Source organism: Lagopus muta, chromosome 13, assembly GCF_023343835.1.
Source record: "Lagopus muta isolate bLagMut1 chromosome 13, bLagMut1 primary, whole genome shotgun sequence".
In the NCBI taxonomy this organism is placed as follows: Eukaryota; Metazoa; Chordata; class Aves; order Galliformes; family Phasianidae; genus Lagopus; species Lagopus muta.
This window is the reverse complement of record NC_064445.1, coordinates 15,050,950-15,072,018: the sequence shown is the minus strand read 5'-3', so window position 1 is coordinate 15,072,018 and position 21,069 is coordinate 15,050,950. Positions and strand designations below refer to the sequence as shown.

The 21,069-nt window shown below is 39.3% G+C and overlaps 1 protein-coding gene across 10 annotated transcripts in view; it reads right to left on the bottom strand.

Annotated features, from left to right (window-relative positions):
• Nucleotides 1–21,069, bottom strand: part of TENM1 (teneurin transmembrane protein 1) — a 537,663-nt gene that overhangs the window by 225,052 nt on the left and 291,542 nt on the right. For 9 of the 10 annotated variants that reach the window (XM_048959375.1, XM_048959378.1, XM_048959376.1 and 6 more), the window contains one exon: nucleotides 7,238–7,516. In XM_048959375.1, coding sequence (XP_048815332.1) covers nucleotides 7,238–7,454 — 217 coding nt within the window. In that variant the 5' untranslated portion in view covers nucleotides 7,455–7,516. Of the gene's footprint in view, nucleotides 1–7,237; nucleotides 7,517–20,599; nucleotides 20,689–21,069 lie in introns of all 10 variants that reach the window. The other variant, XM_048959377.1, reaches the window with a different exon arrangement.

Below are 21,069 nucleotides of genomic sequence, written 5' to 3'. Positions count from 1 at the left end.
CCCTTTTCATTAACTCCACAATTTTCATCATGAAGAAAATATGGGGAACAGAATTAAACAACAACCCAAAGAGTACCTCACCTTCTAAAAGCACACGTAGCAATGGTTCTTCCAAAGGAAACTTTTCACCATACGATGTTCCTTTCTTTTTCAAAACTACCCATTCTCCCCTCCACATGCAAACTTAAATAAAAAAAACCAATACCTGTTACTGTGTCTTGCCTCACGTTAATCACTTGTAATCTTTATTTTGATAGAATTTATCCCAAAAATAATGCTGGCAAGAGCTACACCAAACTGCTCTATCACACTGCCCTGAACACCAGCTCAGCACTGACAATACTTGACCACTGTCTTCTGAATAGCAGTCATGCACAGAGATGCCTCTCGATAATACATTTTCCCTTCATGAACTGCTGGAAATGTCAAAGCACATAAGTCCTAAATTCACACAGATAAGACAGCATTCCTGTTTTTAACAAATGATGCCAAATTACACAAGCTGTAGATACGACTGTCAAATAATCATCAGTTCTAAATCTCTATTAGAAACGATGAACTTCACAGCCATTCTTTTGGCACCCATCTCCACTAGGAAGGCTCCCAAGATCTTTAACTCACACTATGCTTGAGTATTATTTTAATGTTTCCAAGAAGGGGAAAAAAAAAAAAGCTGATAAAATTTTGCTTCTTTACCCTTTTATGTTATTAAAAAATGAAGAAACTGAAACAAAGAGGACAAATTTGATTCTCCATCGCTCCACTACAAGTGCAAAACAGATCTGTTGGGCCAGACGGATTTGCTTAATTCTTACATCAGAGAATAATATAGCTATTATGTAAAAAGCTTTTCTGTTTCACAGATGACAAAAAAACACCGTGACATTTTCCTGACAGAACCATTTCCTACCACTCCTTCTCAGCATACCTTATATTTATGTCTCTACTAATAAATAAAAGTGCTTTTGACTGGTCAGATGAAGTTAAGATTTGCATGTGTTTAAATCTTTCTTCCTGGTGAGTTTGTGTTTGCTGACACGTAAAATGCCCCCCAATTCCTGCACTGCACTGCATTTCTTCTTTTCCAGAGAAAGTGCTGTTGAGCACCAAAACATGTCTACACACAGAGCTGCAATGCTAAGAAGTATAGGAATGAGAATATGATGGAAGCAGCAGTGAGCTAAAACAACGGAGTTTGTTGAAGGAAGATGTCGCACAACAGCCAAATCTACTTACCTCTTATTCCTTAAGACAATTTTATACATCTTCTCTGAAATATTTATCAGTCTGTAGCTCAAGGCCTACTTACAGGGCTAAAAGCAGAAAATGACAACATTTGTGGAGCACTCTAAAATCTTGTTTTCTGGAATAGTAGTAATGCTGATTTTTTTTTTCCCCACACATTTATCAGAAAAGTTTTGGCGTATCCTCTTTTCAGGAATAACACCACTTTGCCTTACTTATAATGTAGTTCAATATATCTGTCTTGCCAGGAAACACACGTTTGCCTAACCAGAAATTTACCGCCGTATGCTCATTTTGTTAATGATCAATACACTTCGTCATGCCAAAGATTCAATCCCAGATGCTTATCCTATCAGGGATTCATTCCTCTCAACTAGTGTTTTCTACAGACCTATAATTAGCCTAAAAGCAATAAAGCTTTTTTTGTAGGGACAATATTTGCAGAATACAACTTTCTTCATATCTACTTCGGTGGAAACAGAGAAAGCTGTGGAGGAAAACAGAGTTTTAATGATGTAAATGTGTCACAAACAAATTAGAAATGAAAACACGTATGGTACATTTGTGAGAACTTATTTCTGCATAGCCAGGTCCATCGATGAATTTCCTAGCAAGAAAACATTTCTGATGGCTTCTGCCAATTCTACCCCAGCTTTTCCAAGTACAAAACACTGTGTTTACCAATTCTTCCAAGAATTAATTTACTGTGTTTGCCAATATGTACAAGCTATATGATATTGGGTCTGGCAGGAATTCATAACATCTTCTTGCCAGGATGAGATATTGTAGATTTACACATCTTCAGATAGACAGGAGTTTGAGCATTCCAGTGATTAAAAAAAAAAAAGCATTTTAAAGATCACTCATCATACAACTAGCACTGACTTTTCAGGAGTGAATGATGACACTGACATAAGATTTGTTTTATCTGTTTGCAATGAGTTGTTAGGTGAGGAAACGATAGCTGAGCTTACTCCAGAACTGCAACTGATCTTGCATTGTGCTCTCCAAAAGGGACATAAGTTCTAGATGTCAGGAAAACAATCTAGAAATGATAGTCTCTCAACAGATTAAATCCGTATTTACTGTAGATTTTCTCTCATATTCCCATCTATTAAAATTGTGAAAATTGACCAAGAAATCCTCTTTGAAGAACAAGATTTGAGAGAAGATTTCAGGAAATGCAAGGAATACAAGAGTAACAGAAAGTTAAGTACTTTGCATCCGGGTGTTGTTTTCAATGTGTAAAACCAAAAAAATCTCCAATATCACATGAATTTTCAAATAATATTTTGACATAAAAAGATGTTTGCAAAAATATTAGCAGTGCTATTGAATGCTGTAGGATATAACTGAGACTTCTGAAAATATTTTGAGACATGCAAAGTTACAGTTTATACAGACTGCTTATATTCACAGAATCACAGAATCGTAGGGGTTGGAAGGGACCTCCAGAGATCATCGAGTCCAACCCCCCTGCCAAAGCAGGTTCCCTACACCAGGTCGCACAGGTCGGCATCCAGGCAGGTCTTGAACATCTCCAGAGAAGGAGACTCCACCACCTCCCTGGGCAGCCTGTTCCAGTGCTCCGTCACCTCACTGTAAAGAAGTTCTTGTGCACATTTGTGCGGAACTTCCTATGCTGCAGTTTCTGGCCGTTTCCCCTTGTCCTGTCTCCACTCACTGCTGAAAACAGTCTGGCTTCGCCACTCTTCCCCCCACACCTTAGATATTTAGAGACCTGGATCAGGTCCCCTCTCAGTCTCCTTTTCTCCAGGCTGAACAGACCCAGTTCACTCAGCCTTTCTTCATAGGAGAGATGCTCCAGGCCCTTCACCATCTTCGTGGCCCTCCAATGGACTCTTTCCAAGAGATCCCTGTCTTTTTTGTACTGGGGAGCCCAGAACTGGACACAGTACTCCAGATGAAGCCTTACCAGGGCAGAGTAGAGGGGGAGGATTACCTCCCTCGACCTGCTGGCCACGCTCTTTTTAATGCACCCCAGGATGCCATTGCCCTCTTGGCCACAAGGGCACACTGCTGGCTCATGGCCAACCTGTCATCCACCAGGACACCCAGGTCCCTCTCCGCAGAGCTCCCCTCCAGCAGCTCATCCCCCAACCTGTACCGGTGCATGGAATTATTCCTCCCCAGATGCAAGACTCTACACTTGCTTTTGTTAAACCTCATCCGGTTTTTTTCTGCCCAGCTCTCCAGCCTGTCCAGGTCTTGCTGAATGGCAGCACAGCCTTCAGGCATGTCAGCCAATCCTCCCAACTTCGTATCATCAGCAAACTTGCTGAGGGTGGCCACTATCCCCTCATCAAAGTCACTGATGTTGAACAAGACTGGACCCAGCACCAACCCCTGAGGAACACCGCTAGTTATAATTCTCCAACCAGACTCTGCATCGCCAACGACGACCCTCTGCGCTCCGCCAGTCAGCCAGTTCTCAACCCACCTCACTGTCCACTCATCTATTCCACACTTCCTCAGCTTTGTTATAAGGATGTTGTGGGAGACAGTATCAAACACCTTGCTGAAATCAAGGTAGACTACATCCACTGCTCTCCTGCCATCCACCCAGCCAGAGACAACATCATAGAAGGCTACCAGGTTGGTCAAGCATGACCTCCCCCTGGTGAACCCATGATGACTACTCCTAATAACCTCTTCTTTTTTCCAGTTGTCTGGAGATGGCATCCAGCACCAGCTGTTCCATCAACTGTGCAGGGACAGAGGTGAGGCTGACTGGCCTGTAATTACCTGGATCTTCCTTCTTGCCCTTTCTGAAGACTGGATTGACATTGGCTATCCTCCGGGGTATTTGCAAATATATATATTTCTACACACATATATATATCTACATCAATTTACATAATCTCAGATTTCAAAGCTTTTCACAGAAATAAATCAAGAATACTGAAAGTAATAAATAGTCAAACTGCCCATATAGAAAAAAACAAAAATAAAACTTAAAGAAATTGCTGAGATATATCAATATTCTAAGATACAAATCACATATACAATGTTCTTATGTACATTAATGGAGACAGAAATACTTCCAGTTTCCATACACTTCTGAATGATTCTTTTCACAAAATAAGATCAATACAAACATGTCTATATTTGTTATTGTTATAAGCTCCTCTGTTCTACTATTTTATTTTATTCTGAAGTGATGTTCTTCTCACATTCAATCATTAGAATTCACATTTGACTGCTGTCTCACCCTTCATCATTATCACTTTATTCATGACTGTTACTATGTGCCTGTTTTCTCAACTATTCTCACACCTTTCATGCATGAAGTTAATGGATTTCACCCTCATTTTGCAATCCATTAGTTCATCACCTACTGGGTACTATTTCAATCGTAGCCAGTGGCTAGAGAAGAACACCTGGGTATGTGACTATGAATATCGCTTTAGCTTTAAAATTTAGGAATTTTTTTCAGTTTTAAGTAATATTTCAGTTAGTAACAACCTGAAGCAACTGCACAGTACAGCTTTCGCCCCACCAAACAACCTCTTCTAGGAAAGGGCACTATAGGTTTTCTTTTTTGTGTGTTTTGTGTTTTAAATTCCAAAGATGTGCCAAACATGAGAAAAACTTTGTGAAAGATTCTGAGAAGGAATTTTAGAGAAGAATGCATTCCATGCACAGTCTAATGGATTCAAGGCAAATTCACTGTTCAAAATGGAACCTGCTGTTTTTCTAGTACCGACTGAGCAAATACCAACATTCACCAAGGACTCTAAAACTCAGAGCACCCAAACCATGAAGCCTGGCTGCCCTTTTGGAAACAGTACAATAGTACTGCAGTCAAATCAAACTCTGGCTGAAGACTAAATATTTACACTCAGCTTTATAACCTTTTTTTACTCTTGTCTGAATTTTGAACTCAATCAGTCGAGCTGCCCCAAGGTAAGCAATCATTCAGGTGCTTCCCTACTGAAAAACTACCACTTGGCTGCAAACACGAACGTTCAACCTCATACTGCAGTTTGAAGCAGTACAAATCTGCATTGCTTCTAACAAGAAAAAAAATACATAGGTTTTAAAATAGAAGACCTGCAAATTCATACTGCATCTCCTAAAAATTAATTTGCCTGGAAAAATCTTCTGGCATGTATTTCCAATAAAATCATTTTACAACATGAGTATAAAATACCTGCTGGCGTGCTAAAGCACCAATTTGATTCCTAACATATCAGTCCTGAATAAGTGAGGTAAGTTCATGCCTGACACCTTCTTGCAGAAATGCACACTAATTTGACTTTCTGCAAAATTATCATCATCACTGCTTTCAGAGGCACTGTTCTGAAAGAATAAATTTGCATGACACAGACTGGTTCCCTGTGCCTACAGCTGAATGATTACTTCATGCTTTTGTCTAGGCCACCAACACTACAGCTAACACAGGCCTCCACAGCAGTAAACTCAAGGAGCTCTTCAAAGGCTTAGCAATGCAGAAGCTATGCTTTCAATGCTCAAATTTTCAGAAATGAGGTGGCTGCTTTAAAGAGGTCTGCACGAACATTTACTTTATCGCCAGCCTCAGAAACATGGACATATCTTCATTAGCCAAGCTCTCCTAACAAGAGTGCAAGATCAAATCATTTATCGTGAGTCAAATGTGTTGGTGAAGTTTTCTATAGGACTCTAAAGATTTGTATTTGTGACTTTTTCTTCCCTAGTACTGGAGAGATAATGTGTATATGCATAGAGGCTATCTCTGGCAGCTAGCTAATTATTCTCCCATGAATTACAGGTACTTCAGACAACACCAGCCCTATGAAAGCTACTTATCTGTAGTAAAAGTTAGAAGACTATATGAACTATGTAGCACAGCTATTCTAATTTTTGCATTAATTTACACATCACAGAGGAGACATTTTTTTCCATCTCCAAAAGCATATTCGTGATTTTCTTGTCAAAAAATGAAAATTATTTTAATACCTAGAAGACTAGGGAAAGCTTTTGCTGAGCGAGGGGTGGAAGGTTGTTTTATTTCTCTTCATAGTGAGTATGGAATTTTTTATCTGAGAAATTGTGGGCACACGATTTAACCGCTTCCTTGAAGAGCAGGAAGGGGACTGCTCACAGAGACCTTTTCTTCTCCTCTGAGGGCAGAGGCCCCTCTACTTCTGATAAGTACTCCAGTTCCTAAAAATGCTCTTCTTTCCCCACCACGCTGCCTAAATCTGTGATGGAGCTAAAGGCAAGAGATAAGCCACCAGTCTGTATGAAGTGCATTAAATTCAGCATGCAGGTTACCAGGAGAAGCAGTCCATCTGGGAATGCTGCAGTAAGTGCAGCACATTTTCTTCCACTTTAGTCTCAATTGTCATCCTTTATCTGCATCCAATGAGTAGCTTTTCCTAACCTTGGCTGCAGCATCATAAGCTCTCTAATATTTCTCCTAGACTTCCATCCATATCAAGCAAAAGGCAAAAAAAAAAAAACAACCTTCCCCACACTCAAGCCTCCAAAAAAAAAACAAAAACAAAAAAACCACCACAACAAAATACTAAGCCATCTGATAATTATCTGTAATGTTTAAATAGACTTTAAAAATTACAAATTTTGTTAAGAGTATGGTAGCATTTGAATTCACTGTAGACATATGCAGAGACAACCACAAAATCAAGCTGATTTTGTACCAAAATGCACACAACATGTAAACGTAGTAAATCTTTATCCACTCAAAGTTACTGAGAAGAACAGCCACTGCTATGGAAAAATTTTTCAATCATGTGATGTTCTCCAGAATGTCACTAAATTTATACTATTAGAATAATACTTCTAAAAGTGATTTCCCATATTTATGATATAATATCACAGGAAAAAAAAATAAAAATAGAAAAAGCAGTTTATTGCTACATGCCTCTGTAAACAAAATGGCTGCTTGCCTGCTAACATCATAGTATTTCACAGTGAGTAATCAAAAAGTAATTTTTGTAATTAGAAGACAAAATAAACAATTTACCTTGTGTGGATTGGTCAATATTTTTTCTTTTTCTGCTTTGACTGTTGTAGTTCAGTCTTAGCTCTTGGCTGTATTCATTCAGAGTTTCTCTTGAGTCATAAGACTGCCTTTGCTTTCTGCCATCTTCACTCTCATCTGAAGAACTTGTGTAAGTTAGATCCACTTCATGTTTAACTTTTGACAGTGGCTGGTAGGGTTTGCAATCCATCTGCTCCATCTCTGGCTGAATAGGCTCAAAATCATGAAAACAAGCAACTGGAATTCCTTAAAGAAGGAGTCCTGAGAAATAAAAAAACACAAACAATAATCCCATTCAGATATCATATTAACGCTCAAAAGGCTGGTGTTATTTTCAGTCAATATAAACCAATCAAATTGAATTTGAATCACTATGATTCAAGAGAAATTATGAGTATGCCCTATTTTGCTGTTTTGCTTTAAAAAATGGTGTTCAAATAACAGTAACTTTAAGTACTAACCCACCATGCCAAGCAATAATCATGCTTTATGCACAGAATCTGTTACCTGTTTTGTGTTAAAGGTTCTTGAAACTGTTACTCTTTCTCTAAAGAAATATTCATGTGCATTTATTCTAAGTGAAAATAAAATCTTAATTTATTTTAAAATACGAAGCCTAGAAACCAGAAAGTTCACTGTTTTGAAGTATTTTCTTGTAAATAAAATTACATTTAATTAAGAATAACAGACTTCTCACTTGAGAAAATAGTCAGACTTAGAAAAACAAGAATATCCTTGTGTTACTCTACAAGAGCAAACAGTGGCTCCAAAAGAGGACATTTTCCTTTCAGGCTGTGTAGGCATCTCAAGAGGAGGCTTCCACCATGCAGCACAACCCCTTTTTATCCTTCTCATCACCTGTCTAAACACTTACTGACACGGGGGCCATGCTGATCCTCAACAAAACCTTCTGAACTGCAACTTGCAGTTTGGGATGTCATTAAAACGATGCTCAAATACTGTATCATTAAAATCAAGTGGGCTGCAGTTGCATGCGTACTTGCAAGGTGTATTCGCTGTACAATCCTGCTTTCGTGAAGCTGTTTCTATCATGCATTTTAATGCAAACTCTGTGATGAAATAACAGGAATGGATGACACACTTTCTACAGCAGCAGCATGTTTCTCAGACAGTAAGCTCTGAGAAAGTAAGCTTGCAATTTCATTTAGACTAACAGATGGCTATTATCTTACACAATGAAATGCAACAAAAAGAAGGCTGTAAATATCACTACTAGATGACCAATACCAAACAAGGTAAGCAAGATTTTACTTAATGAAAAAGTAATCTATCACATCTTCATGCTGATCCTAAAGTCAGCAATGGAGAGAAGGAAGTTAATGCCTAGTCTGTCATCAGCCTAACTTCCCATCTGCAACACGGACTTGTAATCCCACACGTCCTCAGCAACCACAGAAAGTGAAAAGACACAAAAGACAAGCACAAATGTTAGAGAAAGCACTTCTTGTCACAGGACTACAGAGTTGAATTTAACTTCTGCAATTGTCTGAAGGCTTGAAAAACACCAGTGCTACCACTGCGTTTAAGCACAGCAAAAGCACATCTCCCGTGGACCCCCAATACTTTTGAAGGACTCAGCATCCTGAGCAGGAGTGGCAAAACCCTGACAGGAAAGCAGAAACGAGGCCAACCCAACTGCACAGACAGAGGTGAAAGACTCATCTCTGCTCAAAACAAAATCTCCAGGAGTTTTATCCAACTATTTAACCAGAGATGGAACAGCTCTTCAGAAACAAATAGAGAAGGACCTGAATAAAGAGCTCTAGTGTACTAAGAAGAAAAAAAGAAGCTCAAATCTCTTACACAACAAAGCGGACTTGAAAGCACACGAGCTAATAAAAACTCTTCAACAGGGAAAAGGAAAACAAAAAGCTGAGCCAAACAAGCTTCCTGCCTGACAGAGACGCATGCACTGCGGGCACAAAGCTCCATGCTCTGGGTATGATCACATCATATCAGGTCAGTGTTAAGATGGTTTTGTAGACAAGCTACTAATACTGCTATCTACCTTTCAAAGGCTATTTGCCTAAATAATTTACTACTATTTACCAACATTTCCTAAATGAATACTCATTCTATGAGTTGCTTTAATACTCTGTGATAGAAGAACTCAAAGTGCCATGTCTCAGAAGCATGACGGTGGCTTAAAAGATTACTTGATGGCTCTGTAGAGATGGTCAGTGGTGGGGAAAAGCCTCCCCACATATCCTATCTGACAAAGCAAATAGAAATGATGCTACAGAAATGAGGGAAAAATGGGGAGATACTAAGGGCCTCTGCTGACAAAGTGCAGGAGATGACAGAAATTGTGCCGTGAAGACAGCTAGTGTGAGGTTTCTCACACACACACAGTGCATCCCTCTTTCAGAAGCACAAAACATCCAACCTGACATACTTAGCCCCTTAGTACAGTTATAAATAATAACAGAAAGAAAAACCCACGCATTTTTGGGCACACCTTTTGCTCTCAAGGTAGAATCACAGAACTCCTGGGGTTGGAAGGGACCTCCAGAGCTCATCCAATCCAATCCCCCCAAAGCAGGTTGCACAGGAAAACATCCAGGTGGGTTTTGAACTCCTCCAGAGATGGAGACTCCACAGCCTCTCTATGCAGCTTGTTTGAATGCTCTGAACGATTTAGGAACAATTAAAACTCACAACCTACTTACAAGTATCCCAACCACATTGCCCATCCTCTGGGACCCCCTGACATCTCCTGCAGGGTCACACCTCCACCTGCAGGGTGCTGAGGGCTGGCCCACGTGTGCAGGCTGCAGTGCAGCCTTTCACAGTGCAAGTGTTGTAACTGGGGGCCAGGTCTAACCCTGGCTGACTGCAAGGTGCCAAGGGCTGTGCTTGGTTTTCTTTCATTTTCACCTGGTGCGTGAATGTGCCATAAGACCATGGCTATATGAAAGCAGGTGATAAATCATTTGCAAGATAAGGACAAAAAGAAAACCATCATGAACTTTTTCAACACAAAGTCATTTTATATGAATCAGGAAGACACAATAAAGTTGAGACCACTTCTTCAGACTTTTTCACAGCAAAAGTTACTTAAATTCACTTAAATTTAGAAAATGATGGTGTGTTATGATAACTTGAATTTAAACAGCAGCAATCGAACACTTGACTTTCTTTTATATTTTGTTAGGAAAAAGGCAACGTACCTAAACAACAACCAAACTGCTGGAGTAAGTCTGGAGTTTAAAGAATATTGCCTGGATGTTGACACAGGTTTCTGCTCAAATAACTGGCCTTCAAGTAACTAAACAAAACACCCAACTGATCAATATCCAGCTGACCTTGTCAGCAAAATAATTAAGTCTCATAAAAGCTTACAGTTGCTCCAAGCGACCTTTGTACGAGTGTCTTAATGCTTTCCTTCTCATTGAGCACTTTTTCCATCTTCTCATTAGCGTTCTGTCATTAAAAGTTTTAATTGATATTTAACAATATAAACTTTATAAAATATATCAACCTGTTACATCTAATATGTAAATTATATAAATATTTTCATGTAGGCACTGAAATGCAAGTACTACTCAAACAAACTCTGAAATAGGTATCACACAAAGTTTCCAGTGTTTAAAGAGATGTGAGGATATGGATAACGGAGCTGAAGAAGGTCTTCCATAAGCATAAAGAGCAAGGACATGAAGCGCTGGGACCTTTTTTGGCCTTAGATGATCATTACATCCAATCCTCAGAATGGACTCATAAACTAAGTACTTTGAAAAATTTGGGGTCCTGAGACCCAAACTACATAGAATTAAAACGTAACTGCAGTTACAATGCTAAAATATAAGCAGGCAATATTCATTGTTTGCAACATGAATTCAAAAGACAGCCTTCAGTAATTCCTTTTTTCAGTCTGAGTGAGTTTTTCTATCAATTACAACCACCAAATGCACATTTGCTGAATTCCCTCATACGTTACTTTGCCTTCAATATACACCCTTATTTGAAAGTTAGCATTTGCTTATTACATCTTCAGACAACTGATTTCTGAAAACGAATGACTAAGCAGAAACTGCATCTCTGAGTAGCTGAAGGCAAAATGATGGCATCGTTATTATGAAAATCTATTCTGAAATACAGAACTGCAAAAAAACAAATGGGAAACCAAAACCAAACACAGGATTTAAATCTTTGAAAAATGCAATATGAGGAGGAAAAAAAAAAGAAAAAACAAAGGGAAACAATCTTGTGACATTGTGCTGACCATCAAAACCATACCCCTCAAATATTTGTTTAAGCATCAAAAGCAAAGAAAGTCCTTTCATCCTTTTAAGTTCTACATTTTACAGAACGGTTAAACACACTAAGAAAGCTAGCAGTTGAACAGCCATATACTAGGAACAAACTAGATCCTATACAGCACATAAAATCACAGTATGAACATATATGGAAAGTCTGTTTAGTTTTGCAGGATGGAAGTAGCTAAAACTTTCCTCTGGAAGGAAAAAAAAGTCATACAACAACCAAGAAAGAATAATTGAAGTTACCCCTGATGAAAGACTGCAAAGAATTTGAAAAACAAATAAGCAAATCCAAAAGTAACCTAAATTTACGTGAACATTTTTAGTGGATTATAGAATTGGAGCACATCAGAAGATGTTGGAAGATGGCATAACAACGTGTGAATCACTGAATACCTTGGGGCCAATATGTCTCTGTGTACAAGATTCTGAAATTGACACATTGCACAATTCCTGCCTTAGAGTGGACTACATAGTAAATCAGACATGCATATGCAAAATGCAGCTGTCAGGAACACACCATGGGTTTAACACACTCCCTAGAGGATGCATGGTTATAACCTGTAGGCGAATTATATTTCTCCATACATTTACATGCTGTGATAGACAGAGGAGGGTTGTTTCATTTCCACACTTAATAGCCTTCAATTAAAATTACTCAAAGTATAATTTAATTTTAGTTAGCAAAATAATTCAGAATGTTTTCCCTTTTATCCACAGTTTCAGAGAGAAACCACTATAGAATAAAACCATAAATAAAGTCAGTCAGGTTGCTGCAGACTGACAAGACTGCAAGACTGACATGAACAGAAAAACACACGTTATATAATCTGCTCAACTGCAATACCCAATTCTTGGCCAACATGTGCCCTGCACTTGGAGAATTGCTACTGACTGCAAAATCACACACATCCCTAATGCTTTCTTTTGGATGCCAGTCATCTGATGCTTGTGAGCACAGGAGTTCAAGCACGAAAGATCAGTCTCTAATGCTGGTGGATGATGCACATCCATGATTCAGGGAAACACATCGTGGACAGGCTCAGAATATTCTGTGGAGCACAGATCTTTCTGGAAAACTGTTCTTTAGGTAATACAATTGCAGATTATGTTACAGGATAACCAGCGTACACTTTTAATTTCAGATCAAGAAAACATTTTGAAAAATACTTCAAGCATCTCAAAGCTTTTGGAGTGCTGCAAACGTGAAGGAACTCTACGCTTAAGTAAAACTAATCAAGTGCTTTACATCTACTGATCCAGTACAGAACACAGGACCATCACCTCATTCCTAACTATAAAGCAGGGATGATGCAGGGAAGTGTAGCCTGTGTAAGGGTGCGTAGGCTGAGCTTATTCCTACACAGAGCCCTCAGAAGTCATTTATGACTCCAGGGAGGATGTATGATCAAAGTTTTGTTTTCTAAATTTTAAAATTAGAATGGGATTGAAGAAAGGGTCATAATTCCACTTCAAACTCAACTATGCTTGGGACCACTAAGCTTCCTGCCATTGCACAGACTGTTTCCAACATGCACTAGATACTTGTTTGTATTAGACATATCTGGATGTAGCGTTAAAAATTCTTTTCAGTGGAAGTTTGTGTTGCTCTCCATTGCAATAATGGAGACAAAAAGAAAGTTTTGCATTAAAGAAAAATTAGAATTTTGAGCTTTCTATTAATAGCTTTTTTTTTTTTAGTGTAAACATAGTTTAATCTTGGAACTCTTCTGAGCAAAAGATGTTTGAAAATCATTTATCTTTGTGTATACAAAGGCTGCTCTGAAAACAATGCCTCCTATTTTATTACGCTGGCTCATGGTGTCAAAGGTGGATGTTGGTAGTATGGCAGCACAGGCTGACACTTCATGCCAATATTCCATCACATTTTGTTGCCACGTGACAGATAGCAGCAGAGGCCAGTCTGACAGAAAGGCATCCAACACGCGAGTGGGTATGAAGCAAAGGGGTGGAACTGATTTCCTCCATGCAGAAGAAATGGCACCCACTGACATTTACCTGTGCCTACTGAACATTTGTGGAGACCAACCAGCGGATGTGAATGCAGTGAGATGGTGGGTGGTGCATTTCAGCAGTGGCGACAGTGCCAGTGGGACACCTTCACTGTGAATTATTACAAGAGCAGCATGCAGGCTTTTGTTCACTGCTGGCAAAAACTGCCATAATGGTAGTGACTATGTTGAAAAGCAGTGTCTTGTAGCTGAGAATTTGTTCTATCAAGTAGCATTATTGTACTCTATCTGTTGTGGTTTCCATGGAAATAAGAGGAGGCATTACTTTCAGAGCGATTTATGTATTTATCATGCAATTGCCATCACCTAACAATAGAATATGATAAAGTGAGGTGTACATGTACTTATGTATATGCCTGTAGAAACAAGGGGATCTTCACCTAGTAAGCAAGCATTGCCCTCTGTAACACAGTGTGATTTGAAATACACTGACATGGTGGAAGCATTATATTAGAAAACTGAATTGTGTTTTTGCTATTTGTTGATAATGCAGATTGTATGGTCATTAAATTGAGATAATTACTTTTACGTCCCTTTTCCAACTGTGTGCCTAATTAAGACGACCCAGTAATCCCTAATTAGCAACAACATAATTTTTAAAACCCAATTTAGTAGCTAAGAGATTGCAAAAAATGGAAATAACATGTTCAATTCAGACATTAATTTCTTGAGATACCAATTTAAAATTTTTAATATAATAAGGTTAGCACGTGAGAACAATTTACAACACATCAATGCCATGGAACATCTAAGAAAGCAAAGTATTAGATTGTTTGATACTAGGATGCATTGGCAATGGCATCTGAAACATTCTGTTTCCATTTCCATTTTTCCTGGTTTTAATTAGAATAAAGAAAAAATTCTTCATTGAAAAAAAATGTGAGGTTTTCACCAGAGCACTTATGGACATATCAAAGCACAAGAATAAGTATCATCCTTGATAAAACCAAAGCTTTGATCAGTTGACATCACAGTGAACAAAGGCACAAGAAGGGAAGTTATTTCTTTCTGGCACTGTACTTGTGCTTTCATTCTTCTCTCTGTGAAAGACCCCATAAGACATGATAGAACATCCCAGGGGGCCTCAGCAATTTTCTTTTCCACCTGCAAAACCAAAAAACCCTACCAAACAAGCATCTCTGAAACAAAACACTACAGCCTCTCAACTGAATATTGCCAATCTTAAATATTATCATTATCGCTCATTTTGTCTACTGCTCGGCTTTGTTGTGGCTTGTTCATTTTTTCAGTTAAAGTTTTGCAGAAAGGAATAACTGATTCATTATTTTTGCTATATTACAACTTCAAGGATTTCTGAAGCAGCACCGATTTCAGCATCAGGTTAGTTTCCAGTACAGCCTAAAATGTCTGAGCACTTAGACCAGGCATATAATCTACACTTTGATGTCTGCCAAGTTTACAGATATCTGAATTAACTTGCACAGCAGCTTTGTAAGAACTTCTACTTGCAAAGCCAGCTCAACTGACTAGACATCGAAAACAAACTTTTCATTCTTCTCCTACATACTTGGTTTTCTTAACTTTTGCTCTTCTAATTCTAGAAAGAAATGCCATCAATTATTATACAGGTTTGACATCACATAAGTTACAACTTAAAAAGCTTTTCAGGCATTTGATGTACCTTTTTTTCTCTTTTTTTGCAAGAAGACCTGCGTACTGCCTTGACCACACGACCAACATCTGCATCGCCTCCATTTGAAGTATCACTCAGGTTGCTGTTCGCATGCCTGACACCATCACGCCTGAGAACTCATCTTACTGTTCCTTTTCTTCTTGCTTTGATGTCTGCCAAAGTATTCGGTGTCTTCAAGTGCCATTGTTCTGACAAGCAGACCCTCCCGATGGACTTGTACTGTACGGTTCCCAGAAGTGCTATTATTTGAGCTGGTGTCAGATTGATTTTCCTTCTCTTCATGATAATGCTATGATCTTGTGGGATTGAAATTACTGCTGATTTATGCCTTGATGCAACCCCTCGAGAACTGCCTTGTATCAGCATGTCACCTATGAAAAGCTACATTTAAATCCTTGGAGATCTTTCTAGTGGAACCTTTGTTCTCATTTCAATAGAGAATCTTTTGTAATGGATGTTTGCTAGAAACTTCTCCTGCAAGTGCCAGAAGTCTTCTGTAGTGCAAACTGGAAGTACATTATGCACCTCTTCATTTTTACCACTCACAGCTGTGGGAGACTTCTTGGCAGAGATGAATTTAAGATAAGTTCTCCATCCACAACCGCACACTTTTTGCAAAATGATTATACCGTGTTCTTCACAAAGGGAAGTGCTGGCACTGGAGGGTAGGAACATTCCTGAGCTTTATTTCTAAAGGTTCACCTACACAAGGAAATGCATCCAGCTAAAACCATACAGCTACACCTCCAGAGTTCCCGTGGAACTAAATCCCTTTATGCGCGACATTCTTCTAGTTGGATTTCGGAAAATAATTTCCTCTGATGTTGTCTGAACATTATTCACATCTTTAAATATTCTGCTTTTCAGTGTCATGGACATTTTTTGCTTTCTCATTACAAGTACCAACTTAGCAACATTTTTGTAAGCATTTTTTTTCCATAAAATATAGTATCTCTGGAGGAACTATTCATTAACAAGTAGAAAACGATTTTACTTTTAAATAACTGACCCTCCAAGTTGCAACTGAAATCCTCTCACCTGTTTGTAAAAGCAGTTTCTGAAATCCTAAAATAATCTCAAAAGAATAATTTTCTTTCTGTTGATAGAGCTAATTTAGCTAAACTAATTATTTCCTTTTTGTGTTCATCTTTGCTTCCACAATGGGAAAGAGAAGACAGACATGGGGATGCAGCCATGTTTGTTATGACTTTATGAATGACATGGCCATCTGCTTCCATACTAATATATAATTCCAAATCAGGGAAAGCACATTAGGTAGATAAAAATACCATACAAATTCAGACAGTTCAGTGTTGAAAATGAATTTGTTGAACTATCTATGAACTAAGAACAGACAATTTTTAATAAAATCCTTAGCCTCAACTAACTAGTCATTTCCATTTGGAAATAATGCTTTTAGACAGGTAGCTGTTGTATATTTACTAAAGCATTGTTACATAAAGCACCTTGTCACCTCTTGACACACCTAGACAGGCCAAACCTATTTCGTTGAGAGGTTACTGACCAATTCCTGTTTGTACATGTCTTTTTTCAGCGTAGGTGCTACTGATACAGATAGATACTGCCCTCCCTCTGAATTTAGGCTCAATACCAAAAATACTATAAGCGGGACTGAGGGTGACAAATTTTTTGTATTCCGCAATAAATAATGTTAGGTCAAAAGCAGACGGCATTTGTTCCAACTGTTTCTTCCTTTAAACAAGAATCTAAACAGAAGTGTGTAAGAAGCCACATGGCCCCACTTTCTGGCCTTGGTGCAAGAGGAAGGTGAGCCTCCAGGAAGCCACCAGAAGGTCCTGTGTGCCCAGCGACCTCCAACAGGGACAAGGATGACAACAACCCCACCACGTCTCCCTCAGCTGGAAACAGTGAATTTGTGCCACTCCTCGCTGATCGGAATAAGTTATCAAAACCATACATCATGTACCTAATTACATTAGCATCTCCTGTGATCACTCTGCCACATCACTTCAAAATCACATTCTCCTTAGCACTTCAGCAATAACTCCTTTTAGCTCAGCTTGCTTTCTTCAGCTGTAAAAATCACAGGAAGAAGAAAGAGAAGGATGAAATTGAAATACATGGCTTTTGTCTGTTGCCTTTACACATATCTATGTACACACACATACACGCATATGTCTCTGCAAAAGTTGCCTTTAAAAGAAAAACACAGAGCCATTATCCTTGCCTCACTATTAGGATCCGCTGTTGTCACAGTGAATCATTTTTCCTCAGGGATGTTGTGTGGATAACAATTCAGCTCATGTTAATTCTATTTACATTGGGAAAAAGTGGGAGGACTGTAATGGCTGTTTAACTGAAGCTCTCTTCTTTCATGAGCAAGTAAAATGTCACTTCCCTTACCCAAAGCACCAAGAGGCTCCTTTTACTGTCACAGAACACAATTATATGTTAGGGCTCTGCTGTCTTTTTCCAGCCAACAAGGCAAGAAAATGACCTTTCTTTAACCTATGGCTGAATTGCATTATATTCAGTTCAGTGAACAGCCTTTTTTGTATTCTCCTGTATCAAGTGCCTTACCGAGGTTAGGAGATGGGCACCTGCCTTTCACATCTGCCAGGGATCTCACACTTTCCAAAAAACCCTTCTTTTCAGTGGAGAAGGGCTGTTAACTCTCATCGCACATTTCAATCCCTGCTTCGTAACATTTGTAAATACCTGACACCATTCAGCTCTGCAAGGAGCCTCTGCCAGCAGCATTGGTTACTAGCTGCTTGTTCTGCTTTGTCTTATTTGCAGCTCGGCAGTGAAGGGAAAGAGACATTTCCCACTGCACAGGGATCAGCCGCTCTGGGTTACATGCTGGAGACACTTGGGGAAGCAGAAAAAAAGTGGCTGTGACATTAATGAAGCAAACCACAGCTGATCTGCACAATACAGCAAGTCAGCAGTGACGGATTTGCGAACATGATGCTGAACGACAAATACTGCTGAAGAAAATGGCCGTGTTCAGTTGTCACAGAGTATGGGGCTTTAAAATTAAAGTCAGCAGATAGAATAACATGAGGGAAAACATCAGGTATACACAGAGCTCATCTCCCAAGTATAAGCATCCTCAAAAGACACCCAGCATCGGTTCTTCTGCAGAGAATTCTCACCCTTGTGCATTGCAAATATTCACGTTAATGCTTCTAGGTGAGCAGGAGCTCCAAGATTCAGCAGTTCGGCATGCAGCAAGTTTTCTGACAACTGTTATTAGAGATGACTCAGACTAATCACTCCTCTGCCTAAGAAGGAAAGGTGTGTAGCTTGAGGACAGCTTCTTAAACACTGCCATTTCTCTGACAGGTTGCTTGTTATGTTAATGCTGCAGGCACCTTAGCACTGAGTTAAGATGAGACTGAGGATGCCAAAGTAGACAGAGCAGCTGCATGGGCTACATCAAGCTCAGGGAGAGCTCCAGTCCCTTGCTGAACCCCGAGCAATTGCTCTAACACTGCACTGAGACCAAACGGGAAGGAGAAAATGTTCAGAATGAAACACCACACATTTCTCATGCTACAGTAAAAGGAAGCTCTCTATATAGTTGACCTTTACATACATCTGGAAGCACTTCATTCCCAAGTGAATGCTGCTTTGTGAAACATCTGGGGCTACACATTACGGCAAAGCCAGAATCTAGCATGTATGGACACCACTGTGCAGAAGAGACATCAACACAAGGTGTACCTGTATACGTGATACAGATCCTATATCACTTTGAAAGGACAAAAGTTTTTTTTTTAGTAAAAACACAGTAAAAAATTGTCTAAACATTTGCTTACAGATGTTGAATTCTGCAGCAGTAACACATCAAACTGTCAAGATGGTTGTTTTTTTTTTTTTTTTTTTTTTAATTGATACTGGCTTTGGAGTTTGATGTGAGCTGAAGTTAAAAACCTCCACTATGAATAGTGGAATAAAAAACACCCTAATAAATATATGCGTTAATCCTTCTTAGGAAGACTTACAGGCACCTACAGTAGGCTATATAACTGTGATTATGGAATGAACATGCATTGTCTGTAATAAAGAAGGAAACAAGCAAAAAACCACCAACCCCCTAAAACCAAACCCCAGACCCCACCACTGTAGATGCAGAACACAATCTTTTTTTCTAGGAGCACATCTGAACATACTCCTAGAGCATGAGTTTTAACTCCACGTTCACTTGGTAAGTGTCAGGCTCTCAAACAGGGTTCCTTGTTTATGATTTTTACATACACAACTATATATACATATATTTTGCTTCAAAAATAGTGCAAAGTTATGTTAATTTATGCAAATTTTTACCTCCCAGGAAAAAAAAGCACAGAATTTCCTCCCACAAATAGAACCTTCTTCTCTTTTAATAGAACTGCAAGTAACACAAAGCTGCAGGCTTAACAATAAACATGAAATTTGTTACTAAAGTGATCATTAAAGGAGCCATTTCTCATGTGAGCTTCCACAGTTCCTAACTCTGTTATTAACCGACTTCCAGCTAAGCTTTGATGAGGACTGGAGACCTAACCACGGTTAAAATACAGACAAAACAAATCCTTATTCCTAGCTGTACATCCAGCTCTTACAGCAGATACAACTTTCAACTACACATGGTACAGATGCCACCACAAACGGGAAGAAAAGAAGGAGCTCCAGTTCTGCACTGCTCCCAGGGTGAGCACTGCAGCTGCAGCACTCTGAGGAGGCAGCACTTCCCTTTCCAGTGGCTTCAGCCGATTTATATACTTAGGGAAGGAAGCATTCCTTAAGTGATCATGATATGGCAAGCATCATATTAACGAAAATAAGGAAACAGTCAACTTATTCCTGGGAAGAGCTAAATAGTTGGGTGGAAGAAACCTTGGTTAATGTCTGGAACTGCTGAGAATGGAGTCTCATTTTACTCAGCTCTTGTCATTTTTTTTTTCTTTCTTCCCTTGAGTTAAATCAAGAGCCAAGTTTCTTTAAAAGCACAATGATCATTTGCTCCTGAAACTGACAATCCCACTTGAGTTTCTTGCTCAAATCCACTGTCTAGGAAATCTCTGTCTGTTCAAACTGTTGCAACACTCAGCAAAACGGAGCAGTGGATGCTCCATCCCTGGAGGCATTCAAGGCCAGGCTGGACGTGGCTCTGGGCAGCCTGGTCTGGTGGTCGGCAACCTTGGATATAGCAGGGGGTTGAAACGAAATCATCATTATGGGCCTTTTCAACCCAGGCCATTCTGTGATTATGATTTATGGAACCTCCTGGTAGCTCAGCAAAACAAACAAAAAGCACCCTAATGCTAATGGGAGAAGTTGTGTTGCATGTTTAAAGGAAAAAAGAGATAGCACAATGAAACATGAAGCTCCACTAATCACTTACCAGGAAATCAAAGGTTGAAACTTGAACGCTCCTATTACTGCACTGGACAGAGTGGCTTGATTTCACAGAAACAGAATTCAGGGCAGCATCTATAGGAAATCACCAGAAATAGAACTGCAGCATCCTGCCCCACGGGCAGCAAAACCAAACTTTTACTCAATTCCAAAAAAAGCCAACAGAGCACTGGCACGAGTCACACAGAACATTTTCATAAGCACTCTATGAATTAAAACTTCATTATCCGACATAACACAGGCCAGATCTGTAACAGTGCTAGGCACCACAACTGCAAGCAGGCTCACTAAGCCCTGGTGATATCAGTGTTATCCAAACCTGAAGACCTGCAGAAGGCCTATCTGCACAGAGCTTAAGTCTCCTGACGTGCTCCATGAAAGAAAATGTTAAACTGTGTAAGAACTCGGTTCTGCTCTACCTCCAAAACCTGGATGTTCAGTAGAACACACGTGGGA